This window comes from Gobio gobio (genome assembly GCF_949357685.1).
Source record: "Gobio gobio genome assembly, chromosome: 12".
NCBI classification, from domain to species: Eukaryota; Metazoa; Chordata; class Actinopteri; order Cypriniformes; family Gobionidae; genus Gobio; species Gobio gobio.
Window position 1 is genome coordinate 48075422 of NC_137105.1, and position 22891 is coordinate 48098312.

Below are 22891 nucleotides of genomic sequence, written 5' to 3' on the forward strand. Positions count from 1 at the left end.
GTCATTAAACTATTTTACTGATAAAATCGTCAGAGCATCGCTGACAACACGTTTCTATGCGAGTGTGTGTTTCAATCAGAGACAGAGCAGGAGAAACCATACATAGCCTAATAAAACATACTTTTGTGGAAAAACATGGAAATAATTGGTTTTTATCCTCTTGTTTACTTGGGTTTTGGTTATTTTGCTGTTGTCGGTTGTAAGGACTGAAATCATTTGGCGGAGTGATATGGAACTGTAATGCGGTCAATGCGGTTCACTGAAAATATTTTCACACCTTACGTTCATCAACCAATCAGATTCAAGCATTCAACAGCCCCGTAGTATAATTTGTCATTGCTAGTGCCATGCTCTACCGTTTGCACTACAGGAAGTGAAATGAAGATTGCAATGATACTGCATTTTGAAAAATGCAGAGATTATGGTATAACAAAGTATAACTTGTGGTATATTGATGTTCAGCCAGAAACAAATATCAGAAAACATACAATTTATGTCTGATTTCAACGTGAGGACACACAAATGCGGAAGGGACCAGGAGCATATGTGAACCATATCTCGCCCTCCAGACTGGGTTCCTCTCCTGGACATTTGGAGATGGTGAATTGCTGCAGCAGGGACGTGAAGAACAGGAAGAGCACATTACGAGCCAGCTGCTCTCCCACACACGCTCTTTTACCTGTAAGCAAATGCCATAAGGCAAAGTTACACTTCATATTGTAGCATAGACAAGAAAAAACAAACTGACTAGAAGTATGGCGACGCTGCTAACCCAGGAAAACATTTTTCACTAGGGCCACTAGCGTGCCTATACAGGTGCTGGTCATATAATTAGAATATCATCAAAAGTTGATTTATTTCACTAATTCCATTCAAAAAGTGAAACTTGTATATTATATTCATTCATTACACACAGACTGATATATTTCAAACGTTTATTTCTTTTAATTTTGATGATTATAACAGACAACTAAGGAAAATCCCCAATTCAGTATCTCAGAAAATGTGAATATTGTGAAAAGGTTCAATATTGAAGACACCTGGTGCCACACTCTAATCAGCTAATTCACTCAAAACACCTGCAAAGGCCTTTAAATGGTCTCTCAGTCTAGTTCTGTAGGCTACACAATCATGGGGAAGACTCCTGACTTGACAGTTGTCCAAAAGACGACCATTGACACCTTGCACAAGGAGGGCAAGACACAAAAGGTCATTGCAAAAGAGGCTGGCTGTTCACAGAGTCCAAGCACATTAATAGAGAGGCGAAGGGAAGGAAAAGATGTGGTAGAAAAAAGTGTACAAGCAATAGGGATAACCGCACCCTGGAGAGGATTGTGAAACACAACCCATTCAAAAATGTGGGGGAGATTCACAAAGAGTGGACTACAGCTGGAGTCAGTGCTTCAAGAACCACTACACACAGACGTATGCAAGACATGGGTTTCAGCTGTCGCATTCCTTGTGTCAAGCCACTCTTGAACAACAGAAGCGTCAGAAGCGGCTAAAGACAAAAAGGAAAAAAAGTGGTCCAAAGTTATGTTCTCTGATGAAAATAAATTTTGGGGTCCCAGAGACTGGAGGAAGAGAGGAGAGGCACACAATCCACGTTGCTTGAGGTCAGGTGTAAAGTTTCCACAGTCAGTGATGGTTTGGGGTGCCATGTCATCTGCTGGTGTTGGTCCGCTGTGTTTTCTGAGGTCCAAGGTCAACGCAGCCGTATGCCAGGAAGTTTTAGAGCACTTCATGCTTCCTGCTGCTGACCAACTTTATGGAGATGCAATTTCATTTTCCATCAGGACTTGGCACCTGCACACAGTGCCAAAGCAACCAGTACCTGGTTTAAGGACCATGGTATCCCTGTTCTTAATTGGCCAGCAAACTCGCCTGACCTTAACCTCATAGAAAATCTATGGGGTATTGTGAAGAGGAAGATGCGATATGCCAGACCCAACAATGCAGAAGAGCTGAAGGCCACTATCAGAGCAACCTGGGCTCTCATAACACCTGAGCAGTGCCACAGACTGATCTCCTCATGCCACGCCGCATTGCTGCAGTAATTCAGGCAAAAGGAGCCCCAACTAAGTATTGAGTGCTGTACATGCTCATACTTTTCATGTTCATACTTTTCAGTTGGCCAAGATTTCTAAAATCATTTCTTTGTATTGGTCTTAAGTAATATTCTAATTTTCTGAGATACTGAATTTGGGATTTTCCTTAGTTGTCTGTTATAATCATCAAAATTAAAAGAAATAAACATTTAAAATATATCAGTTTGTGTGTAATGAATGAATATAATATACATGTTTCACTTTTTGAATGGAATTAGTTAAATAAATAAACTTTTTGATGATAATATTTACCTTTTTTATTCTGAACAAGCTTCTACGGGTGCTGGTCATATAATTAGAAAATTATTCTAATTATATGACCAGCACCCGTAGAAGCTTGTTCAGAATAAAAAAGGTAGTTGTGATGGTTTATCTCACAATTCTGACTTTTTTTTTCTCAAAAGTGCATGATATAAAGTCAGAATTGCTATTCTTTAATATTGAGAATGATTTTTAGAACTTTATCTCACTGATCAGGCATAACATTATGACCACCTTCCTAATATTGTGTTGGTCCCCCTTTTGCTGCCAAAACAGCCCTGACCCGTCGAGGCATGGACTCCACTAGACCCCTGAAGGTGTGCTGTGGTATCTGGCACCAAGATGTTAGCAGCATATCCTTTAAGTCCTGTAAGTTGCAGGGTGGGGCCTGTTTGATCAGACGATACGGGCCAGCCTTTGCCCTCCATGTGCATCAATGAGCCTCGGCCGCCCATGACCCTGTCTCCGGTTCACCAGTGTTCCTTCCTTGGAGCACTTTTGATAGAGACTGACCACTGCAGACCGGGAACACCCCACAAGAGCTGTAGTTTTGGAGATGCTCTGACCCAGTCGTCTAGTCATCACAATTTAGCCCTTGTCAAACTCGCTCAAATCCTTACGCTTGCCCATTTTTCCTGCTTCATCAACTTTGAGGACAAAATGTTCACTTGCTGTCTAATATATCCCACCCACTAACAGGTGCCGTGATGAAGAGATAATCAGTGTAATTCATTTCACCGGTCAGTCATAATGTTATGCCTGATCGGTGTACATCATAACATTGGTTAGGTTTTTTTTTTTTTCCTCTCATTTATAAAAGCATATTGTCCTCTTCAATTAAATCTAGTTAGGCACATCGAGTTTAATTAATGTGTGCTGGACTTCCTCTTGTGTGTTTAATACCAGAAGTCCAAAAGATAAATACAATCATATCACTTTTGGAGAAATTATATCAAGCGGTGTGTTTACAAAACTTTACCTGCTGAAAATGGCATGAAGGCTTGTCTCTTCCGAAACTGGCCATTTTCATCCAGGAAGTGTCCTGGGTTAAAGGTGTCTGGGGTTTCCCATTCGTTTGGATCATTCAGGACTGAAGATAAGATTGTTGCAATGGAGGTGCCCTAATAAAGAGAGAATGAAAACTATTGTATTTATGCAGCATCCAGTACAGAAACAAAATAAGTGATTGTCTTAAGAATGTTATGCCAACATCAGGAGCCGTATTCACAAAACATTTTAGCGCTAAAACAAGCTCCTACATCTATGAAACGTTAGGAGTAGTCAAGAGGACTCCTAAGTCACTAAGACCAAATCACAAACAATCCTGATGGCTGTTGCGGACCTTTCTCCCTTCTACTTCGCTTCTTGTGTACTCACTGTCCTATCATAACAAACGAGTGAGGTGTCTCCTTTGTCTCCTGATTAGATAGCGCTCCTCCCGAACTTTGTTTATAAAACATAATTTGTCGCCTGAATTCTGCAATCTCTCTCTGACAATAAGCTGAACATATACTTGTTTAATTAGTGACACGCCTACTTAAAAAAAAAAATGTGTATTTGGTTTATAATGCAATGTGTTTACGTGGTTTTTCGTGGTTCAAAAAAGTCATTATTTTACACATACTGCACATTATTGTTGCTCATATGCCCCTCCTTTCTGAAACGCGTCGATTTTCAAAGCTCATTGTTCTGAAAAGCACGGTGTGCTCTGATTGGCCAGCGATACAGTGCTTTGTGATTGGCCGAATACCTTGATGGAAATGTCGTGGTCCTTACCATATTTGGAACATCAGCTCCCAACGCAAGGAACTTTGCTGCCGTACCATGAGGGCAGCAGGCGCAATGATATTACGCAGCGCCTGAAAATAGTTCCCAGCACGCTCTCTGTGTAAGCAGGTTGTCACGTTGGTTATGTTGACGGAAGTTAGCCTATTTTCAGGTTCCCAAGTTCAAGTTCCTTGATTATTACGCAGGAATGAGAGTTTAGTTCCTAGCCATATCAGTCTAGAAAATCGCAACTTTTCATTAATCCGTCGGTCTTAGTACACAGAATGATATGTATGGACTTCTCTAACTCTAGGGGGTACGATGAATAAGATAAAGTCCCAAAAAGTCTGCGTGTTCCTTTAGCCGAGTTTCCACTGCAGGAACTTTCCCCAGGAACTAGGAAATTTGGGGTGGTATTCGGTGTGTTTCGACTGCAGGAACCAGGATCTAAATGAAGTTCCGGGTAAATATTTCCCCCTCCGAAAGTCCCTGCTCCTGAGGTAGTACTTTTTCAAAGTTCAGGAACTTTTGGGGTGGGACTTGGGCGTTGAACATGCTGGTTGGTTGAGCTCATGCAGCATTTTATTTCAACCGGCATTTTTAAAAGTCTTTTGTGAGGTTCGTTCTGCGTTCAGTAAATATCAGTCTTGCTCTTTCTGTCCGATGGCGCTCGTTCGTCTCGCCATCTCACGGTCAATGTCCATAATAGCTGAAAATAACATGCGTTGTCTCATTTTAAATCTAGCTTTACGAGCTTTCAGAATACGCTTTAGTTTCAGTGCTCGTCTCTTTTCCGCAATTTTGTTAATTCCATATTTAGTAAACCAATATATAACCAGCAAAAGCAGCGCTGCTTGCATCTCCTCCATACTTGTTATTGTTGCAGACAGTGTTGCGCAAAAATGATTACTGTCCGTCTCTGACTGGGAGGAGCAGCCGAGCGCTGTCCCACGTCTCTGGACTAATTTTCCTAATCTTCATGGTACTTTAGACCGCAGTGGAAACACAGACAGTAGCAGGTCTGGGGGGGGGGGAGTTCCTGGTACAAATTGTTCCGGGTAATTTTGGTGGAAACGCGGCTTTTAAGACTTCTCTCTATTCCTTAGTAAAAGTTGGTCTCAGCAGCTTTGTGAAAGGGTCTCGAATAGAATAGAATATAATTCATACCTTAGGAATGAAGTACCCCCCTAGTGTTGTGTCTTTAACAGATATTTTAGGGAATCCCAGTGGAACAACATCCCCAAATCTTTGAATCTCATGGATAACAGCATCAGTGTAGGGCATATTATCTCTGTCGGCCAAGCAAGGTTGACGTGACTGTCCGATCTCCCTGTCAATCTCTGCCTGGACCTTTTCTGAATGGGAAATACAAGTTAGTCCTTATGTGGAGTATTCTTTAACCAGTAAATAAAAACTTAAACCACACTAACCCTGTATTTCTGGGAATTTGATCATAAAAAGTAGACCCCAGCGCAGTGTAGTAGCAACGGTCTCTGTCCCGGCCTCAATCACGTCTAGGCAAGAAATCACTAACCCTTCAATGTTAAAACCAGCCTCAGGGTCACTCTTTTTCTGGAAAAAATTATTGAATTGAAATTACTATTGAAATAAGTGAATTATTGAACATTTTAATTAAAAAAGATACTTAATCCACTTCAATTTACCTTTTCCATCTCAGTCAGGTAGTTGTCTATTAAGTCACGTGGGTTTAAAGGGTCCCAGTCCTCTCTGTGTTTCATGATTTCTCCTCTCAGGAAGTCTGTGATCTCCTTATAGTTGGAAAACATGGTCTGGTGGGGGCCAGGTAAATATTCCAAGAGCCAAGGACACGCATTATACAGCTGTAAGAGATGATATAGTGGGTGATGAATGCAGATGTTTAATAGTAGTGTGTAAAGATGCTGTCATGAATCAGTACCTGTGCTCTCGGAGAGCCTGCTAACTGAACACATTCATTGTCAATACGCAGAATTCTTTGGTAACATTCATCGTGATAGTCAAAGCGTTGTCCAAATACCAAACAGGCAACAATGTTTGAGACAGCGCCGTTTAAGGTGGTCATAGGGTTGAAAGGTCCTGTTTGGGACAAAGCATGGATATTTATCAAACTGGGCAATTGTTTTCATCCTTCTTTGCCCCAATGAACTAAAATCCTCCAGTTGATAAGGCATTTAGACGATACCTTTTTCTGCCCTAAAAGCATCACAAAGGTAGACACACTCTTGCTGGATGCCAAGCTCAAGGATTTTCTTCCCTTCTCCAAAGGACCGCAAATGGGAGACAGCAAACTTCCTATGCATCCGCCACAGGTATCCATTACTCATTGCTAAACCTACATAATGACATGGAAAGATGAAAGTTTGATTATCAGAAATCACCAACTCCACTTGAGAATCCTAATTGGTTTAATGTTAAGCATTACAGTCAGTGTACTTACCAATTCCTTTAAAAGTTTTATGAAACAGTGGGACACGTGGACGGTCAATGAAACTGTCATTCTGAGTAATGAGAGCCTCCTTTACCATTTTATATCCAGACACGATTACCATTTTCTCACTGCCCACTCTTAGGCTGAACACCTTCCCGTAGACTTCAGCCAACTGAAATAAAAAATATTGAGTTGGTCTTAGTGACTTAGGAGTCCTCTTGACTACCCCTTACTCTTCACAGATTTAGGAGCTGGTTTTAATGCTAAAATGCTTTGTGAAATACTCTTAGAGTCCTTAAATGCAGACTGACACGCCCATTATTCTTAAGAGTTTTTCCTAAATTGGCAAGTTAGGAGCTACTTTTAGCCCCAAGAACATTCATTTAGTTCAAACATTTTATCCAGAAATAGGAGAATAAATTAAATCATCGCTGAATCGAATGTAGGTATGAATTCAGCTCCTACCTTATGCATGGTCTTAAAATCCATCTTAGTGAAGACAGTTCCCAGGAATGGCAGAGGCCAGGGTCCTGGGGGGAAATTGGAAGGATTCTTGTTTTTGATCATATCCGCAATGAGCAGAAATACAAAAAATAAAATGATCCAGCTTTTCAAATCAAAGCTGTCAAATATGAAGTGTAGGATCATGGTGGCAGAGGAAATGGCAGGTTCCCTTGGTCTGATTTGAGATCTGTGGTCTGTAAATGCTGGGGCAAGTACTTTTGTACAGGACTGGAGGGGAGGAGTAATGTCCCTATATTACATAAGGCACTCCAGATTCCAGGAAGGACAGAGAATGGGACCCCTATAAACATAAATTTATCAAGAGTAAAAGTTAAACCTGTAGATATGAACAGTATGAACAAGTAGTAAATTTGATTTATATAGCACATTTAAACACTGCAAAGCTGACCAAAGTGCTGAACAGAGTAAATCAAATATTAAATAGAAAACAGCAGAGAAAACGAACAATAAAACTATTCTAAAATTAGATTAAAACGCCTGGGAGAAAAGATACATTTTCAGCCTCTTCTTAAAAATGATAAGAAAAGGTGGTTTGCATAAGAAAAAACTGATTGCATAAGTGAGGGGCAGTGCACATGGTCTGAAACAATGCTTAGGTAGGTGGTACATGTCAAAGTAACATCCACATGGATGGCAGGACCCAAGGTTTCCCAGCAGAACATTGCCCAAAGCATCACACGGCTTGCCTTCTTCCCATAGTGCATCCTGGTGCCATGTGTTCCCCAGGTAAGTGATGCACACACACCCGGCCATCCACGTGATGTAAAAGAAAAAGTGATTCATCAGACCAGGCCACCTTCTTCCATTGCTCTGTGGTCCAGTTCTGATGCTCACGTGCCACTATTGGCGCTTTCGGCGGTGGACAGGGGTCAGCATGGGCACCCTGACTGGTCAGCGGCTGTGCCGCCCCATACACAGCAAACTGCGATGCACTGTGTATTCTGACACCTTTCTATCAGTACCAGCATTAACTTCTTGAGTAATTTGAGCTGCAGTAGCTCGTCTGTTTGATCGGACCTCAGAGGCCAGCCTTCGTTCCTCACGTGCATCAATGAGTCTTGCCACCCATGACCCTGTTGCTGGTCCAACACTGTTCCTTTCCGTGACCAGAGTCCAGAGAGGGCTCCAGCCCGTGACCAGGCTCCAGAGAGGGCTCCAGCCTGTGACCAGAGTCCAGAGAGGGCTCCAGCCCGTGACCAGAGTCCAGAGAGGGCTCCAGCCCGTGACCAGAGTCCAGAGAGGGCTCCAGCATGTGACCAGAGTCCAGAGAGGGCTCCAGCCCATGACCAGAATCCAGAGAGGGCTCCAGCCCGTGACCAGAGTCCAGTGAGGGCTCCAGCATGTGACCAAAGTCCAGAGAGGGCTCCAGCCCGTGACCAGAGTCCAGAGAGGGCTCCAGCCCGTGACCAGAGTCTAGAGAGAGCTCCAGCCTGTGACCAGAGTCCAGAGAGGGCTCCAGCCCATGACCAGAGTCCAGAGAGGGCTCCAGCCCGTGACCAAAGTCCAGAGAGGGCTCCAGCCCGTGACCAGAGTCCAGAGAGGGCTCCAGTCTGTGACCAGAGTCCAGAGAGGGCTCCAGCCCGTGACCAGAGTCCTGAGAGGGCTCCAGCCTGTGACCAGAGTCTAGAGAGGGCTCCAGCCCGTGACCAAAGTCCTGAGAGGGCTCCAGCCCGTGACCAGAGTCTAGAGAGGGCTCCAGCCTGTGACCAGAGTCTAGAGAGGGCTCCAGCCCGTGACCAAAGTCCTGAGAGGGCTCCAGCCCGTGACCAGGCTCCAGAGAGGGCTCCAGTCCGTGACCAGAGTCCAGAGAGGGCTCCAGCCCGTGACCAGAGTCCAGAGAGAGCTCCAGCCCGTGACCAGAGTCTAGAGAGGGCTCCAGCCAGTGACCAGAGTCCAGAGAGGGCTCCAGCCCGTGACCAGAGTCTAGAGAGGGCTCCAGCCTGTGACCAGAGTCCAGAGAGGGCTCCAGCCCGTGACCAGAGTCTAGAGAAGGCTCCAGCCTGTGACCAGAGTCTAGAGAGGGCTCCAGCCTGTGACCAGAGTCCAGAGAGGGCTCCAGCCCGTGACCAGAGTCTAGAGAAGGCTCCAGCCTGTGACCAGAGTCCAGAGAGGGCTCCAGCCCGTGACCAGAGTCTAGAGAAGGCTCCAGCCTGTGACCAGAGTCCAGAGAGGGCTCCAGCCCGTGACCAGAGTCCAGAGAGGGCTCCAGCCCATGACCAGAGTCCAGAGAGGGCTCCAGCCCGTGACCAGAGTCCAGAGAGGGCTCCAGCATGTGACCAAAGTCCAGAGAGGGCTCCAGCCCGTGACCAGAGTCCAGAGAGGGCTCCAGCCCGTGACCAGAGTCCAGAGAGGGCTCCAGCATGTGACCAGAGTCCAGAGAGGGCTCCAGCCCATGACCAGAATCCAGAGAGGGCTCCAGCCCGTGACCAGAGTCCAGTGAGGGCTCCAGCATGTGACCAAAGTCCAGAGAGGGCTCCAGCCCGTGACCAGAGTCCAGAGAGGGCTCCAGCCCGTGACCAGAGTCTAGAGAGAGCTCCAGCCTGTGACCAGAGTCCAGAGAGGGCTCCAGCCCATGACCAGAGTCCAGAGAGGGCTCCAGCCCGTGACCAAAGTCCAGAGAGGGCTCCAGCCCGTGACCAGAGTCCAGAGAGGGCTCCAGTCCGTGACCAGAGTCCAGAGAGGGCTCCAGCCCGTGACCAGAGTCCTGAGAGGGCTCCAGCCTGTGACCAGAGTCTAGAGAGGGCTCCAGCCCGTGACCAGAGTCTAGAGAGGGCTCCAGCCTGTGACCAGAGTCTAGAGAGGGCTCCAGCCTGTGACCAGAGTCTAGAGAGGGCTCCAGCCCGTGACCAAAGTCCTGAGAGGGCTCCAGCCCGTGACCAGGCTCCAGAGAGGGCTCCAGCCTGTGACCAGAGTCTAGAGAGGGCTCCAGCCTGTGACCAGAGTCTAGAGAGGGCTCCAGCCCGTGACCAAAGTCCTGAGAGGGCTCCAGCCCGTGACCAGGCTCCAGAGAGGGCTCCAGTCCGTGACCAGAGTCCAGAGAGGGCTCCAGCCCATGACCAGAGTCCAGAGAGGGCTCCAGCCTGTGACCAGAGTCCAGAGAGAGCTCCAGCCCGTGACCAGAGTCTAGAGAGGGCTCCAGCCTGTGACCAGAGTCCAGAGAGGGCTCCAGCCCGTGACCAGAGTCTAGAGGGCTCCAGCCTGTGACCAGAGTCCAGAGAGGGCTCCAGCCCGTGACCAGAGTCTAGAGAAGGCTCCAGCCTGTGACCAGAGTCTAGAGAGGGCTCCAGCCTGTGACCAGAGTCCAGAGAGGGCTCCAGCCCGTGACCAGAGTCCAGAGAGGGCTCCAGCCCGTGACCAGAGTCCAGAGAGAGCTCCAGCCCGTGACCAGAGTCCAGAGAGGGCTCCAGCCCGTGACCAGAGTCTAGAGAGGGCTCTGTCTTCTTCTGTCCCGAGTCCAGAGAGGGCTCCGCCTCCTGTCCCTCCTGTCCTCGCACGGAGGCTCTGCCCGAGCCGCCATGGCCTCCTGAACTGCCTGCTTCCGGTGCCTCCGTGGTCCCTGTAGTACTGGCACCACCCTGGAGGCTTCCCAGCTAGTCGGCAGAGTCTGGATCACCTGCCTTAATCCTCAAGGACTTCAGGGTGTTTTGATTCTGTCACGTGTTCCTTTGTCACAGTTTCCTGCCACTTGTCTGTTTCCCTGGTTACCTTCGTTAGTTTAGTTCAGCTGTGTCCAGTTAATTATCTTGTTTCTGTTTGTTCCGCTTGTTCATTCAGTCTTTGTCTAGTCACTGTTATGTTAGGTTGTGTTTCTGTTGCCTGTCTGCATGTTCTTGTGAAGTTTAGATTAAAGTTTGTTTGATTGTGATCATCTGAGTCTTCAGCCTGTTCCTGTGCACACCAACCCGTTACAACGTGGGTCTCAGTCAGCAGCGAGAGGGCAGTTTAGGAGCCATTATGTAACTATGTTGTGTAATGTCTATAGTTTATATTATAGTTTCCAACAAAAACACACCCCAACCTCTGTGTGAACTACAACTCTACATTCCAAAATAATCTTTACCAGGTCATAAATAATGGATGAATTATACCACACATGCATGCTGACAGCAGATATGCACATCTGTGCAATCGTTACAAACGTGTTTTAGTTGGACAGAATGGATCTTGATGTGTAGCACAGTCGATGTACACAATACATGTAATGAACCATATGAATGCTCATGAGTACTTGCATCTGGAGCCTTTGCTTCTGAATGATTAAGTAGCAGAGAGGGTCGGGAGAAGTAATAAAACACCCTTGTTTTGCTCTTATTCGCTGCAGAAATGTTGTGAGATGTAATGTAGGCCTAATATGTGCTGCTCCATTTTCACAATCTAACTTTACCTATAACACTTTTTTAACATTGCATCAAATTAATACAATCCATTAAATTCAATATTATTTTAGGGTTGAAGATGAAGATGCCTCTCATGGGTCTGGGGCCCCAGTGTTACACCTCAGCTGTTGTTAAGTAGTAAGTCTGTGAAACATTCCCTATGCCATAGTTAAAGGAACACGCAGACTTTATGGGACTTTAGCTTATTCACAGTATCCCCCAGAGTTAGATAAGTCCATACATACCATTCTCATCTCCGTGCGTGTCACTTATGTCACTTATTTTGTCTCTTATTGAGCAGTAGGCTTGCTGGAGCCATTTACCTCCAGTCTTTGTGCTAAGCTAGGCTAGCGGTGGGTGCGTCAGACAGAGTTCTGACACGCACGGAGATGAGAATGGACTTATCTAACTCTTGGGGATACGGTGAATAAGCTAAAGTCCCAAAAAGTCTGCATGTTCCTTTAAAGTAACTAAAATAAACTTATTGTATGAAACAGAGATATATTTTACGTGACAAATGTTCAACTCAGGTGTAATTTATTTCCATGACATATGAGTAGCTACACATGACTTACACAGTGCATTAATACAAGTATGGATACATGAGCATGTATACATAAAAAAACATCTGCTATACAACATTTGAGACTAAAACCTGTAGCACCGCCCGTCCCTGGCCAAAAATAGTCGCATTAAATATAATTTTGGAACTATTTTTCAAACATGACGGGACATGTTGGTGTGTTCTTTCTTCCGGTTTGTATTTTTTATGAATGAAATTCACTCGTTTTAAAATTTTCCTAGTCTAATGACATTTGTTATGACATCTGCTTTAAACATTACAATGCATGATATCTTTCGTTAACTCTACAAATTCCCTTAAACCAGCGAACTATTTGACAGCGATGCCATAGAAATATAAAGAGCCTGAGGTTGTAATGCAGCCATGACGCGAAGCGAGTCAATTATTTCGCTTGGTTACCACACCTCAGAACACTGTTCAGATGATGTATTTCAAGACATGTCTGGTTTTTGTCTCTAAATCACTCTTGTGTGCAGGACTAATTTCTTACGCATCTCATCCCAAGCCTCCGTTGCTAACTCCAAACATAATTTTAGCAGACTAAAGCAGGTATAGAGAGGAGAGAGAGAGAGAGAGAGAGAGAGAGAGAGAGAGAGAGAGAGAGAGAGAGAGAGAGAGAGAGAGAGAGAGAGAGAGAGAGAGAGAGAGAGAGAGAGAGAGATTAAGCGTGTGTGAATTAGGCCTACCTGAGCATGTGCGTCTCTCAGTGTTCGGCACCATCGTCTCTACTAATAGCGAATCGTACATTTATTTACTCAAACAGCACCGTTATTACCTCGCTCGTGAGAAATGTCTTGTAGCTTTTAAGTCGTCCGCACAGCTGTATGTGTGTGTGTTTCTGTCGTAAACAGAGCAGGAGAAACCGTACATAGCCAAAAATGTTTAGCCTAAAATAATTAGTTTTTATCCTCTTGTTTACTATATTTATTTGCTTGGTCAGTGTTGCTGTGGGTTTGGTTCTTTTGCTGTTGTCGGTTGTAAGGACTGAAATCATTTGGCGGAGTGATATGGAACTGTAATGCGGTCAAAACCTGCCTGGAACTACTTTAGATGCGTTTCACTGAAAATATTTGCACACCTTAGAACGTTCGTCAACCAAACATATTCAAGCATTCAACAGCCCCGTAGTATAATTTGTCATTGCTAGTGCCATGCTCTACCGTTTACACTACAGGAAGTGAAATGAAGATTGCAATGATACTGCATTTTGAAAAATGTGGGGATTATGGTATAACAAAGTATAACTTGTAGTATATTGATGTTTAGCCAGAAACACATATCAGAAAACATACAATTTATGTCTGATTTTAACGTGAGGACACACAAATGCGGAAGGGACCAGGAGCATTTGTGAACCACATCTCGCCCTCCAGACTGGGTTCCTCTCCTGGACATTTGGAGATGGTGAATTGCTGCAGCAGGGACGTGTAGAACAGGAAGAGCACATTACGAGCCAGCTGCTCTCCCACACACGCTCTCTTACCTGTAAGAAAATGCCATAAGGCAAAGTTACACTTCATATTCACTATCCACTAGCGCGCCTCTAGAAGCTTGTTCAGAATAAAAAAGGTAGTTGTGACGGTTTATCTCACAATTCTGCCTTTTTTTTTCTCAAAAGTGCATGATATAAAGTCAGAATTGCTATTCTTTAATATTGAGAATTTTTTTTAGAACTTTATCTCACTGATCAGGCATAATATTATGACCACCTTCCTAATATTGTGTTGGTCCCCTTTTGCTGCCAAAACAGCCCTGACCCGTCGAGGCATGGACTCCACTAGACCCCTGAAGGTGTCCTGTGGTATCTGGCACCAAGATATTAGAAGCAGATCCTTTAAGTCCTGTAAGTTGCTAGGTGGGGCCTGTTTGATCGGACCACACAGGCCAGCCTTCGCTCCCCATGTGCATCAATGAGCCTCGGCCGCCCATGACCCTGTCGCCGGTTCTCCACTGTTCCTTCCTTGGAGCACTTTTGATAGAGACTGACCACTGCAGACCGGGAACACCCCACAAGAGCTGCAGTTTTGGAGATGCTCTGACCCAGTCGTCTAGCCATCACAATTTGGCCCTTGTCAAACTCGCTCAAATCCTTACGCTTGCCCATTTTTCCTGCTTCATCAACTTTGAGGACAAAATGTTCACTTGCTGCCTAATATATCCCACCCACTAACAGGTGCCGTGATGAAGAGATAATCAGTGTAATTCATTTCACCTGTCAGTCATAATGTTATGCCTGATCGGTGTACATCATAACATTGGTTAGGTTTTTTTTGTCCCCTCTCATTTATAAAAGCATTTTGTCCTCTTCAATTCAATGTACATCATGTTTAATTAGTGTGTGCTGGACTTTCGCTTGTGTGTTTAATACCAGAAGTCCAAAAGATAAATACAATCATATCACTATTTGAGAAGATATATCAAGTGGTGTGTTTACAAAACATTACCTGCTGAAAATGGTAAGAAGGCTTCTCTCTTCCGAAACTGGCCATTTTCATCCAGGAAGTGTCCTGGGTTAAAGGTGTCTGGGGTTTCCCATTCATTTGGATCATTCAGGACTGAAGACAGGTTTGTGGCAATAGAGGTGCCCTAATAAAGAGAGAGTGAAAACGTCTCCGGTTACTGTCGTAACCTCGGTTCCCTGAGAGACGGGAACGAGATATGTATAGTCTTGGTTGAAATATAGACGTATAGGTATTTTAATACATATGGAAAATGATCTGATGTTGGCAAAAAATTCTTAAGACAATCAGTAATTTTTTTTCTGTACTGGATGATGCATAAATGCAACGTTTCTTCCGAGAACGGTCTCTCGACATGGCGTCAGAAACTGACGCTTGGGGACTCCCTTCCTTCCTACATTACTGAAATCTTATTGCACAACGCCAGTGAAGTTGCAACTCTCACTGGCCAATGCCAGTCAAGACGGCGAAAGGGGGCAGAGCCCAACCCCTATATAATGTACCGTCTTGGCGGCATTTGCTCAGAATCTTCCTCTTTCATACTACTGAAGACAGCTGTGGAGAAGACACAAGAAGACGGATTTCCCTCTTGGCGTTCCAGCATGTCCACCGTTTGCACTCTGTGTTCGGGGCCTATCGAGGCTCCGGACACCCACGAATTCTGCATCCTATGCCTAGGTTCCGCCCACGCGGAGGCAGCGCTTGCCAGGTCGAGCTGCCCGCACTGTGAGAATTTTCCAGTGCGAGTGCTTAGAGCTCGGAGGAACACTGCTCTCGGCGAGTGCTCATGGCATTGTCCCACTGCCGCCAGCGAGCCGCTGAAATTTTTACTAAGGTCGACGGCACGAAAGCCCGTGGATACACGCACATTCCGCCCGTCGAGGAATCCATTGCAGCGCACCTCTGCCATTCATCAGCCTCGCTGAAGGCGGGTGCTCCCCTGCCATCGAAGCCCTGCCGTCTGACAGCGCACATCGCAGATAAGGCTTACGCCGCCTCGGGTGAGGCGATCTCTGCACTCCACACTATGGTGGTGCTCCAAGTGTTTCAAGCTCAGCTCCTGAAATCACTAGATGAGGGACAGGCGGATTCTGATGCATTTAAAGATCTATGCGCTGCGACGGATTTCGCGCTGAAAGCCACTAAGAGAACAGCCCTGGCTATCGGTCGGAGTATGGGCTACATCGTTGTGCTCCACCGTCACCTGTGGCTCTCTCTTGCCGAGCTGAAAGACGCGGACAGTAAGGCGTTGCTCAATGCGCCAATATCAACCACCGGCCTCTTTGGGGATGCAGTAGAGTCAATAGCAGAACGCTTCTCTGAGGCGCAGAAGCGTTCCAAAGTGATGAGTTACTTCCTCCCGCGTCGAGCTACAGGACAACCCCCAGCTCGCAGCAGATCGTCATCTGCATCCAACCAGCCACCGAAGCAGGTCCCCTCTACTTCCGCTTCATCAGCGCCGGACCCGGAACCTTCTGCCCGTACCAAGACTCCCTGGCAGAGACCTCCGAAGTCAAGGCACAACTTCAGGAGGGGTGGCCGTTCCGGAGGTGCTCCGCCGTCGGGGCAGAAGCCTCGTTCCTGACGGGACGGTCCAGAGGAGGAGAATGCTGGATGGCGAGCCCGCCGCAAACCGTTTGAAATGTTCCCACGAGGTCCCCTTGGCGGTTGCAGGCGACCACAAGAATGTTTCTGTTGTTTCTGTTTGCAATGCAATAAAAACTGTTACAACCTCACAAGAAGAGCTTTTTTCTCCTTTTTTCAGCAGCGTCTCGCACTCTAGGTTCAGACGAGAGGCGACTGGTAGAGTTGGGCTCGCAGCCCCCCGTGTAACGGGCGGTGCTCCAGCCCTAGTTTTGAGTGCAATACTTCCGAGGTAGCGGGTCGCTCGCAACGCCCTTCACGTCTATGCGTCTATGACACATTCACCGGAAGGCTTGCACGGAATTTTCCGAACACAGCCTCAATATGCAGCGACGTCGGTCATTCGCTCCCTGTGCCATTTCGCGAACGCATGGTGGTCCATTCCGGGCATTTCAGATTGGTTACGGAACGTAATAGAGTACGGATACACACTTCAGTTTTGGCGCAGACTGCCCCGGTTCAAGGACGTGGTCATGTCGATAGTGTCGGCGCACAACAAACCAGTGCTGAGACAAGAGGTTCTCAATCTCCTTGCGAAGCACGCAATAGAAGTTGTTCCGCCTGGCGAGAGTGAGAGTGGATTTTACAGCCGTTACTTTGTGGTTCCAAAGAAAGGTGGTGGCCTCCACCCGATTTTGGACCTGAGACCCATCAACAGGGCGCTATACAAACGCACTTTCAAAATGACAACACTGAAGCAAAATGATCCTCACCCATATCCGGCCCGGGGACTGGTTTATTTCAGTGGACCTAAAGTATGCCTATTTCCACATTCAGTTCTGCTTCGTCATTTGGAGAACTTGGGCCTCTGCGTGAACATGAAGAAGAGCGTGTTATCCCCCAGTCAATCGATCTCGTATCTCGGGGTGGAACTGAACTCGGTCACAATGAAAGCGTGCCTCGGTCAAGAGCGCATCCTAGGTTTAATGTCTGCTCTGAACGCCTTCAGTCTGGGCCGTTCCGTGGCACTGAAAGAGTATCAGAGGCTTTTGGGACGGATGGCGGCGGCCGCAACGGTCTGTCACCATGGTCTGCTTTTCATGCGGCCCCTTCAATTGTGGTTAAAAAAGTGAGTACCGAGAAGAGCGTGGAAAATGGTCCGTGCCCGCGTTGTGGTCACGCGCAAATGACCGCACTGAGACCATGGCGGAATCCAGACCTGTACCTACGTGGCGTCCAGCTCGGAGCGATGACGCGGCGGAAAGTGGTCACAACAGACGCATCGACGATGGGCTGGGGAGCCCATTGCGACGGCGTGCCAGCGTTGGGCTTCTGGACGGAGACGGAGAGAACTTGGCACATAAATCGCCTAGAATTGAGAGTGGTCCTCATGGCTCTCCGAAGTTTTCTCACGTTAGTCCAAGGGCACCACGTGTTGATACGTACGGACACATCGGTGGTGTCGTACATAAACTGCCAGGGCGTGGTACACTCGAAAGCCCTGTACGAGCAGGCGGTTCACCTCTTGCTGTGGGCCGATCGCCACCTGCTCTCCATCCGAGCAGCGCACGTTCCGGGCTACCTGAACAGCCGCGCGGATATGTTATCGAGGGATGGGATCCCTCAAGGGGAATGGAGACTGCACCCCGGGACAGTGAGGCTGATCTGGGAACGGTTCGGGATGGCAGAGGTGGACTTATTCGCGACGGAAGAGAACGCGCATTGCCCTCTGTTTTTCTCTCTGTCCCGCTCTCCCCTGGGCGGGGATGCACTCACGATGCAGTGGCCAAACACTCATCTATATGCGTTTCCCCCTTTGAAGATTTTGCCGCAGGTGCTGCACAAAATCAAGGAGGAGAGAGCGTCAGTGCTGCTGGTCGCCCCATTTTGGCCGAACAGACCGTGGTTCCCCGATCTGATGGAGATACTGGCAGCTCCCCCGTGGATGATCCCGCTGAGACGGGACCTCCTGTGGCAGGCAGGCGGCTCGATATGGCACCCCAACCCCGAATGGTGGAAACTCCATTTGTGGGCAGTGTGCGGGAACCAGTAATAGGGGATTCGTTGTCTCGCCGTGTCATGGACACAATTACAGAGGCGCGAGCCCCCTCTACAAGACGCCTATATGCTTCTAAATGGGCTCTATTCGTGAAGTGGACCCGGAGAACTGTTCCATGTCGGACATTCTGAATTTTTCTACAGCAGGGGATGGACGGCGGCAGTATGCCTTCCACTCTTAAAGTTTATGTTGCTGCTATCTCAGCCTTTCACATTACTATCGACGGACGCTCGCTGGGTAGGAACGACTTAGTTTCTAAATTTTTGAGAGGCGCAAGATGGTTGAGACCTTCTCGACCCCCCCCCCACCCCCACCCCCACGGTACCATCGTGGTTGGCCATAACTCTCGGGGCTCTAGCACACCCCCCCCTTCGAGCCGCTGATGTCTGTAGGCTTAAGGGAGCTTTCGCTTAAAACCGCGCTACTGATCGCCCTCACTTCGGTCAAGCGCGTAGGGGATTTACAAGCGCTCTCTGTGAATGCTGACTGTATGCAATTTGGACCAGGTGATTGTAGCGTCACTCTAAAGCCCAGGCTGGGCAACGTGCCAAAATCGCTTTCATCATCGTTCAGAGCACAAGTGATAACACTCCCGGCGTTCGCCCCGGAGTCAACAGTTGACACTTCCCAACATGTGTTATGTCCTGTGCGAGCCTTGCGAGTTTATGTCAACTGCACAGCTCGGTGTTTTGGGGGCAATGCTAAGGGACAGCCTGTAGCTGTTTGGGTATTGAGTGTTCTCTTGATAAACGGTCATAATCCCCTGACATTAACTAGAGTGTGATGCCCTAGTGCTTGGATGTGTGTGCGTTTTACAAGTTCTGTGCAGGTTTGTTGGAGCTATCTGATCGCTGTTTGGGTATTGAGTGTTCTCTTGATAAACGGTCATAATCCCCTGACATTAACTAGAGTGTGATGCCCTAGTGCTTGGATGTGTGTGCGTTTTACAAGTTCTGTGCAGGTTTGTTGGAGCTATCTGATCGGGGCCTGACCCCCCTCCCGACATGCAGGCGCCCTTTATGACGTCCGAGGCCAATCTTACCCTTCTGGGAGGGATGTTGCGACGAGCATCCAGACTAAACTACACCATTCCGGCATATCTATAGATGTGTGACAAATGTTTAGGCTTTTAGGTCTCTGTAGCCAATTAAGGCTTAGGCCATCTGTTATTGTTGATTCTTCAATGTCCTTGTAAACAGTATAACTGGTGGGCAAAATTGTATGTTCGTTAGACGGGGGCGGGGAGACTGTTAGAGGGAGCGCGGCCTACAAACTCCTCTTGAAGCTGGCTTCTGCTGATGAAACTATTCTTCAGTAAATATTTCTTTAATTAATCTAACTCCTGACTCTTGGTCTTCATTTTTCACTACTGGTCCTGGGTCCTAAACTGTTACCCCAACAGTCCCAATCAAGGACATTTGTATGGCGGCTGGGTGGTCTTCGCAGAATACCTTCGCCAGATTCTACAATTTGGACGTGTGCTCAGTAGCCTCTCAAGTCCTGGCGGTAGGTCTGAGCCAAACTATGCCTTCGGCTTCTAGCCGCTAGACAGGCGGGTGGTTTCGACCAGGTCGTATAGTTGGAATTCGGAGGGCAGAGCCTACGCCGCATTCAGACTATGGGTTCCACACGCTGTGGTGGTATATCGACAAGGTACGAGCCGGTAGCTCGCCTCTGTCCTTGTTATATACAGTTCAAGGACTCCTCACATATGCCATGATATCGCTCGCGGCGGCCAGTCGCCAAGTGTAAGCCGTTATTGTGCCCGGCATAGCCGCTCACGTAAGTCATTCCCCATTATATTACTCTCACACAAGACAGGTAACATGTCATAACCACATATATCAGCCATATGCTCGGTTGGGGTTTGTTCTATGTCGTTATACTGTTCATAGCTCCGCTGTTGCCAAGCTTCTCTTCGCTGTTTGCACGGCGTTGTTCTATACAGTCCCCAAGCGTCAGCTTCTGACGCCATGTCGAGAGACCGTTCTCGAAAGGGAACATCTCCGGTTACTGTCGTAACCTCGGTTCCCTGAGAGATGGGAACGAGACATGGCGTAAGCCGCCGGCTCAGATCTGCTGTACTCTTGTCAGTCGGAAGATTCTGAGCAAATGTCGCCAAGATGGTACATTATATAGCGGTTGGGCTCCGCATTGCACTGGCATTGGCCAGTGAGAGTTGCAGCTTCACTGGCGTTGTGCAATAAGATTTCAGTAATGTAGAAAGGAAGGGAGTCCCCAAGCGTCAGCTTCTGACGCCATGTCGAGAGACCGTTCTCGAAAGGGAACTATTGCATTTATGCAACATCCAGTACAGAAAAAAAATTACTGATTGTCTTAAGAATTTTATGCCAACATCAGATCATTTTCTATATGTATTAAAATACCTATACGTCTATATTTCAACGAAGACTATACTTGGACTAGTCTTGAATAGAATAGACTAGAATTCATACCTTAGGAATGAAGTACCCCCCTAGTATTGTGTCTTTAACAGATATTTTAGGGAATCCCAGTGGAACAACATCCCCAAATCTTTGAATCTCATGGATAACAGCATCAGTGTAGGGCATATTATCTCTGTCGGCCAAGCAAGGTTGACGTGACTGTCCGATCTCCCTGTCAATCTCTGCCTGGACCTTTTCTGAATGGGAAATACAAGTTAGTCCTTATGTAGAATATTCTTTAACCAGTAAATAAAAACTTAAACCACACTAACCCTGTATTTCTGGTATTACTTGTATATTGTGTGTTTTCAGACAAACTCTTTCATGGAAAGCTGATGCATTCCCAAGCTAACTTGACATATACAATTTCTTCCTTGCACAGTCTAAGTTTCCGTCCTGCAAGCTTTAATTGAAGAACCATGATCACTAATGCTCTGAAAATCAGAAAAGTAAACTCACCCTGTATTTCTGGGAACTTGATCATAAAAAGTAGACCCCAGCGCAGAGTTGTAGCACCAGTCTCTGTCCCGGCCTCAATCACGTCTAGGCAAGATATCACTAACGCTTCAATGTTAAAACCAGCCTCAGGGTCACTCTTTTTCTGGAAAAAATTAGGGGGGGTATTGAATTATTGAACATTTTAATTAAATAAATAAAAAATCCACTTCAATTTACCTTTTCCATCTCAGTCAGGTAGTTGTCTATTAAGTCACGTGGGTTTAAAGGGTCCCAGTCCTCTCTGTGTTTCATGATTTCTCCTCTCAGGAAGTCTGTGATCTTCGTATAGTTGGAAAACATGGTCTGGTGGGGGCCAGGTAAATATTCCAAGAGCCAAGGACACGCATTATACAGCTGTAAGAGATGATATAGTGGGTGATGAATGCAGATGTTTAATAGTAGTGTGTAAAGATGCTGTCATGAATCAGTACCTGTGCTCTAGGAGAGCCTGCTAACTGAACACATTCATTGTCAAGACGCAGAATTCTTTGGTAACATTCATCGTGATAGTCAAAGCGTTGTCCAAATACCAAACAGGCAACAATGTTTGAGACAGCACCGTTTAAGGTGGTCATAGAGTTGAAAGGTCCTGTTCGGGAGAAAGCATGGATATTTATCAAACTGGCAAATTGTTTTCATTCTTCTTTGCTCCAATGAACTAAAATCCTCCAGTTGATGAGGCATTTAGACGATACCTTTTTCTGCCCTAAAAGCATCACAAAGGTAGACACACTCTTGCTGGATCCTGAGCTCAAGACTTTTCTTCCCTTCTCCAAAGGACCGCAAATGGGAGGCAGCAAACTTCCTATGCATCCGCCACCGGTATCCATTACTCATTGTTAAACCTATATAATGACATGGAAAAATGAAAGTTTGATTATCATTAAGAAATCACCAACTCCATTTGAGAATACTAATTGGTTTAATTTTAAGCATCATTAGTTTACTTACCAATTGCATTATATATTTTATGAAACAGTGGGACATGTGGACGGTCAATGAAACTGTCAATCTGAGTAATGAGAGCCTCCTTTACCATTTTATATCCAGACACGATTACCATTTTATCACTGCCCACTCGTAGGCTGAACACCTTCCCGTAGACTTCAGCCAACTGAAATAAAAAAATATTGAGTTGGTCTTAGTGACTTAGGATTCCTCTTGACTACCCCTAACTCTTCATAGATTTAGGAGCTGTTTTTAATGCTAAAATGCTTTGTGAAATACTCTTAGAGTCCTAAAATTACACGCCCATTATTCTTAAGAGTTTTTCAAATTGGCAAGTTAAGAGCTACTTTTAGTCCCAAGAACATTAGTTCAAACATTTTATCCAGAAACAGGAAAAGAAATGAAATCATTGCTAAAACTAATGCATGAATTAATTCAGCTCCTACCTTGTGCATGTTCTTAAAATCCATCTTAGTGAAGACAGTTCCCAGGAATGGCAGAGGCCAGGGTCCTGGGGGGAAATTGGAAGGATTCTTGTTTTTGATCATATCCGCAATGAGCAGAAATACAAAAAATAAAATGATCCAGCTTTTAAAATCAAAGCTGTCAAATATGAAGTGCAGGATCATGGTGGCAGAGGAAATGGCAGGTTCCCTTGGTCTGATTTGAGATCTGTGGTCTGTAAATGCTTATGGTACAAGTACTTTTGTACAGGACTGGAGGGGAGGAGTAAAGTCCCTATATTACATAAGGCCCTCCAGATTCCAGGAAGGACAGCGAATGGGACCCCTATAGGGTTGCCACCCGTCCCGTGAAATACGGAATCGTCCCGTTACAGTGTTAATTTT

The 22891-nt window shown here is 46.4% G+C and overlaps 1 protein-coding gene across 1 annotated transcript; it reads right to left on the reverse strand.

Annotated features, from left to right (window-relative positions):
• Positions 1 to 503: 503 nt before the first annotated feature.
• On the reverse strand, positions 504 to 22719 carry LOC307134780 (uncharacterized protein; the record flags this gene model as incomplete). The annotated part of the gene is made up of 18 exons (XM_079830777.1): positions 22490 to 22719; positions 22047 to 22209; positions 21791 to 21940; positions 21527 to 21684; positions 21273 to 21449; positions 21057 to 21198; positions 20607 to 20794; positions 14493 to 14634; positions 13359 to 13531; positions 7030 to 7296; positions 6574 to 6736; positions 6319 to 6468; positions 6055 to 6212; positions 5801 to 5977; positions 5567 to 5708; positions 5304 to 5491; positions 3349 to 3490; positions 504 to 679 (listed from the first exon to the last, which is right to left on the reverse strand). The coding sequence occupies exons 1-18, from the start codon at positions 22670 to 22672 to the stop codon at positions 504 to 506; spliced, it is 3039 nt and encodes a 1012-aa protein (XP_079686903.1). The 5' UTR covers positions 22673 to 22719.
• Between the last annotated feature and the right edge of the window lie 172 nt (positions 22720 to 22891).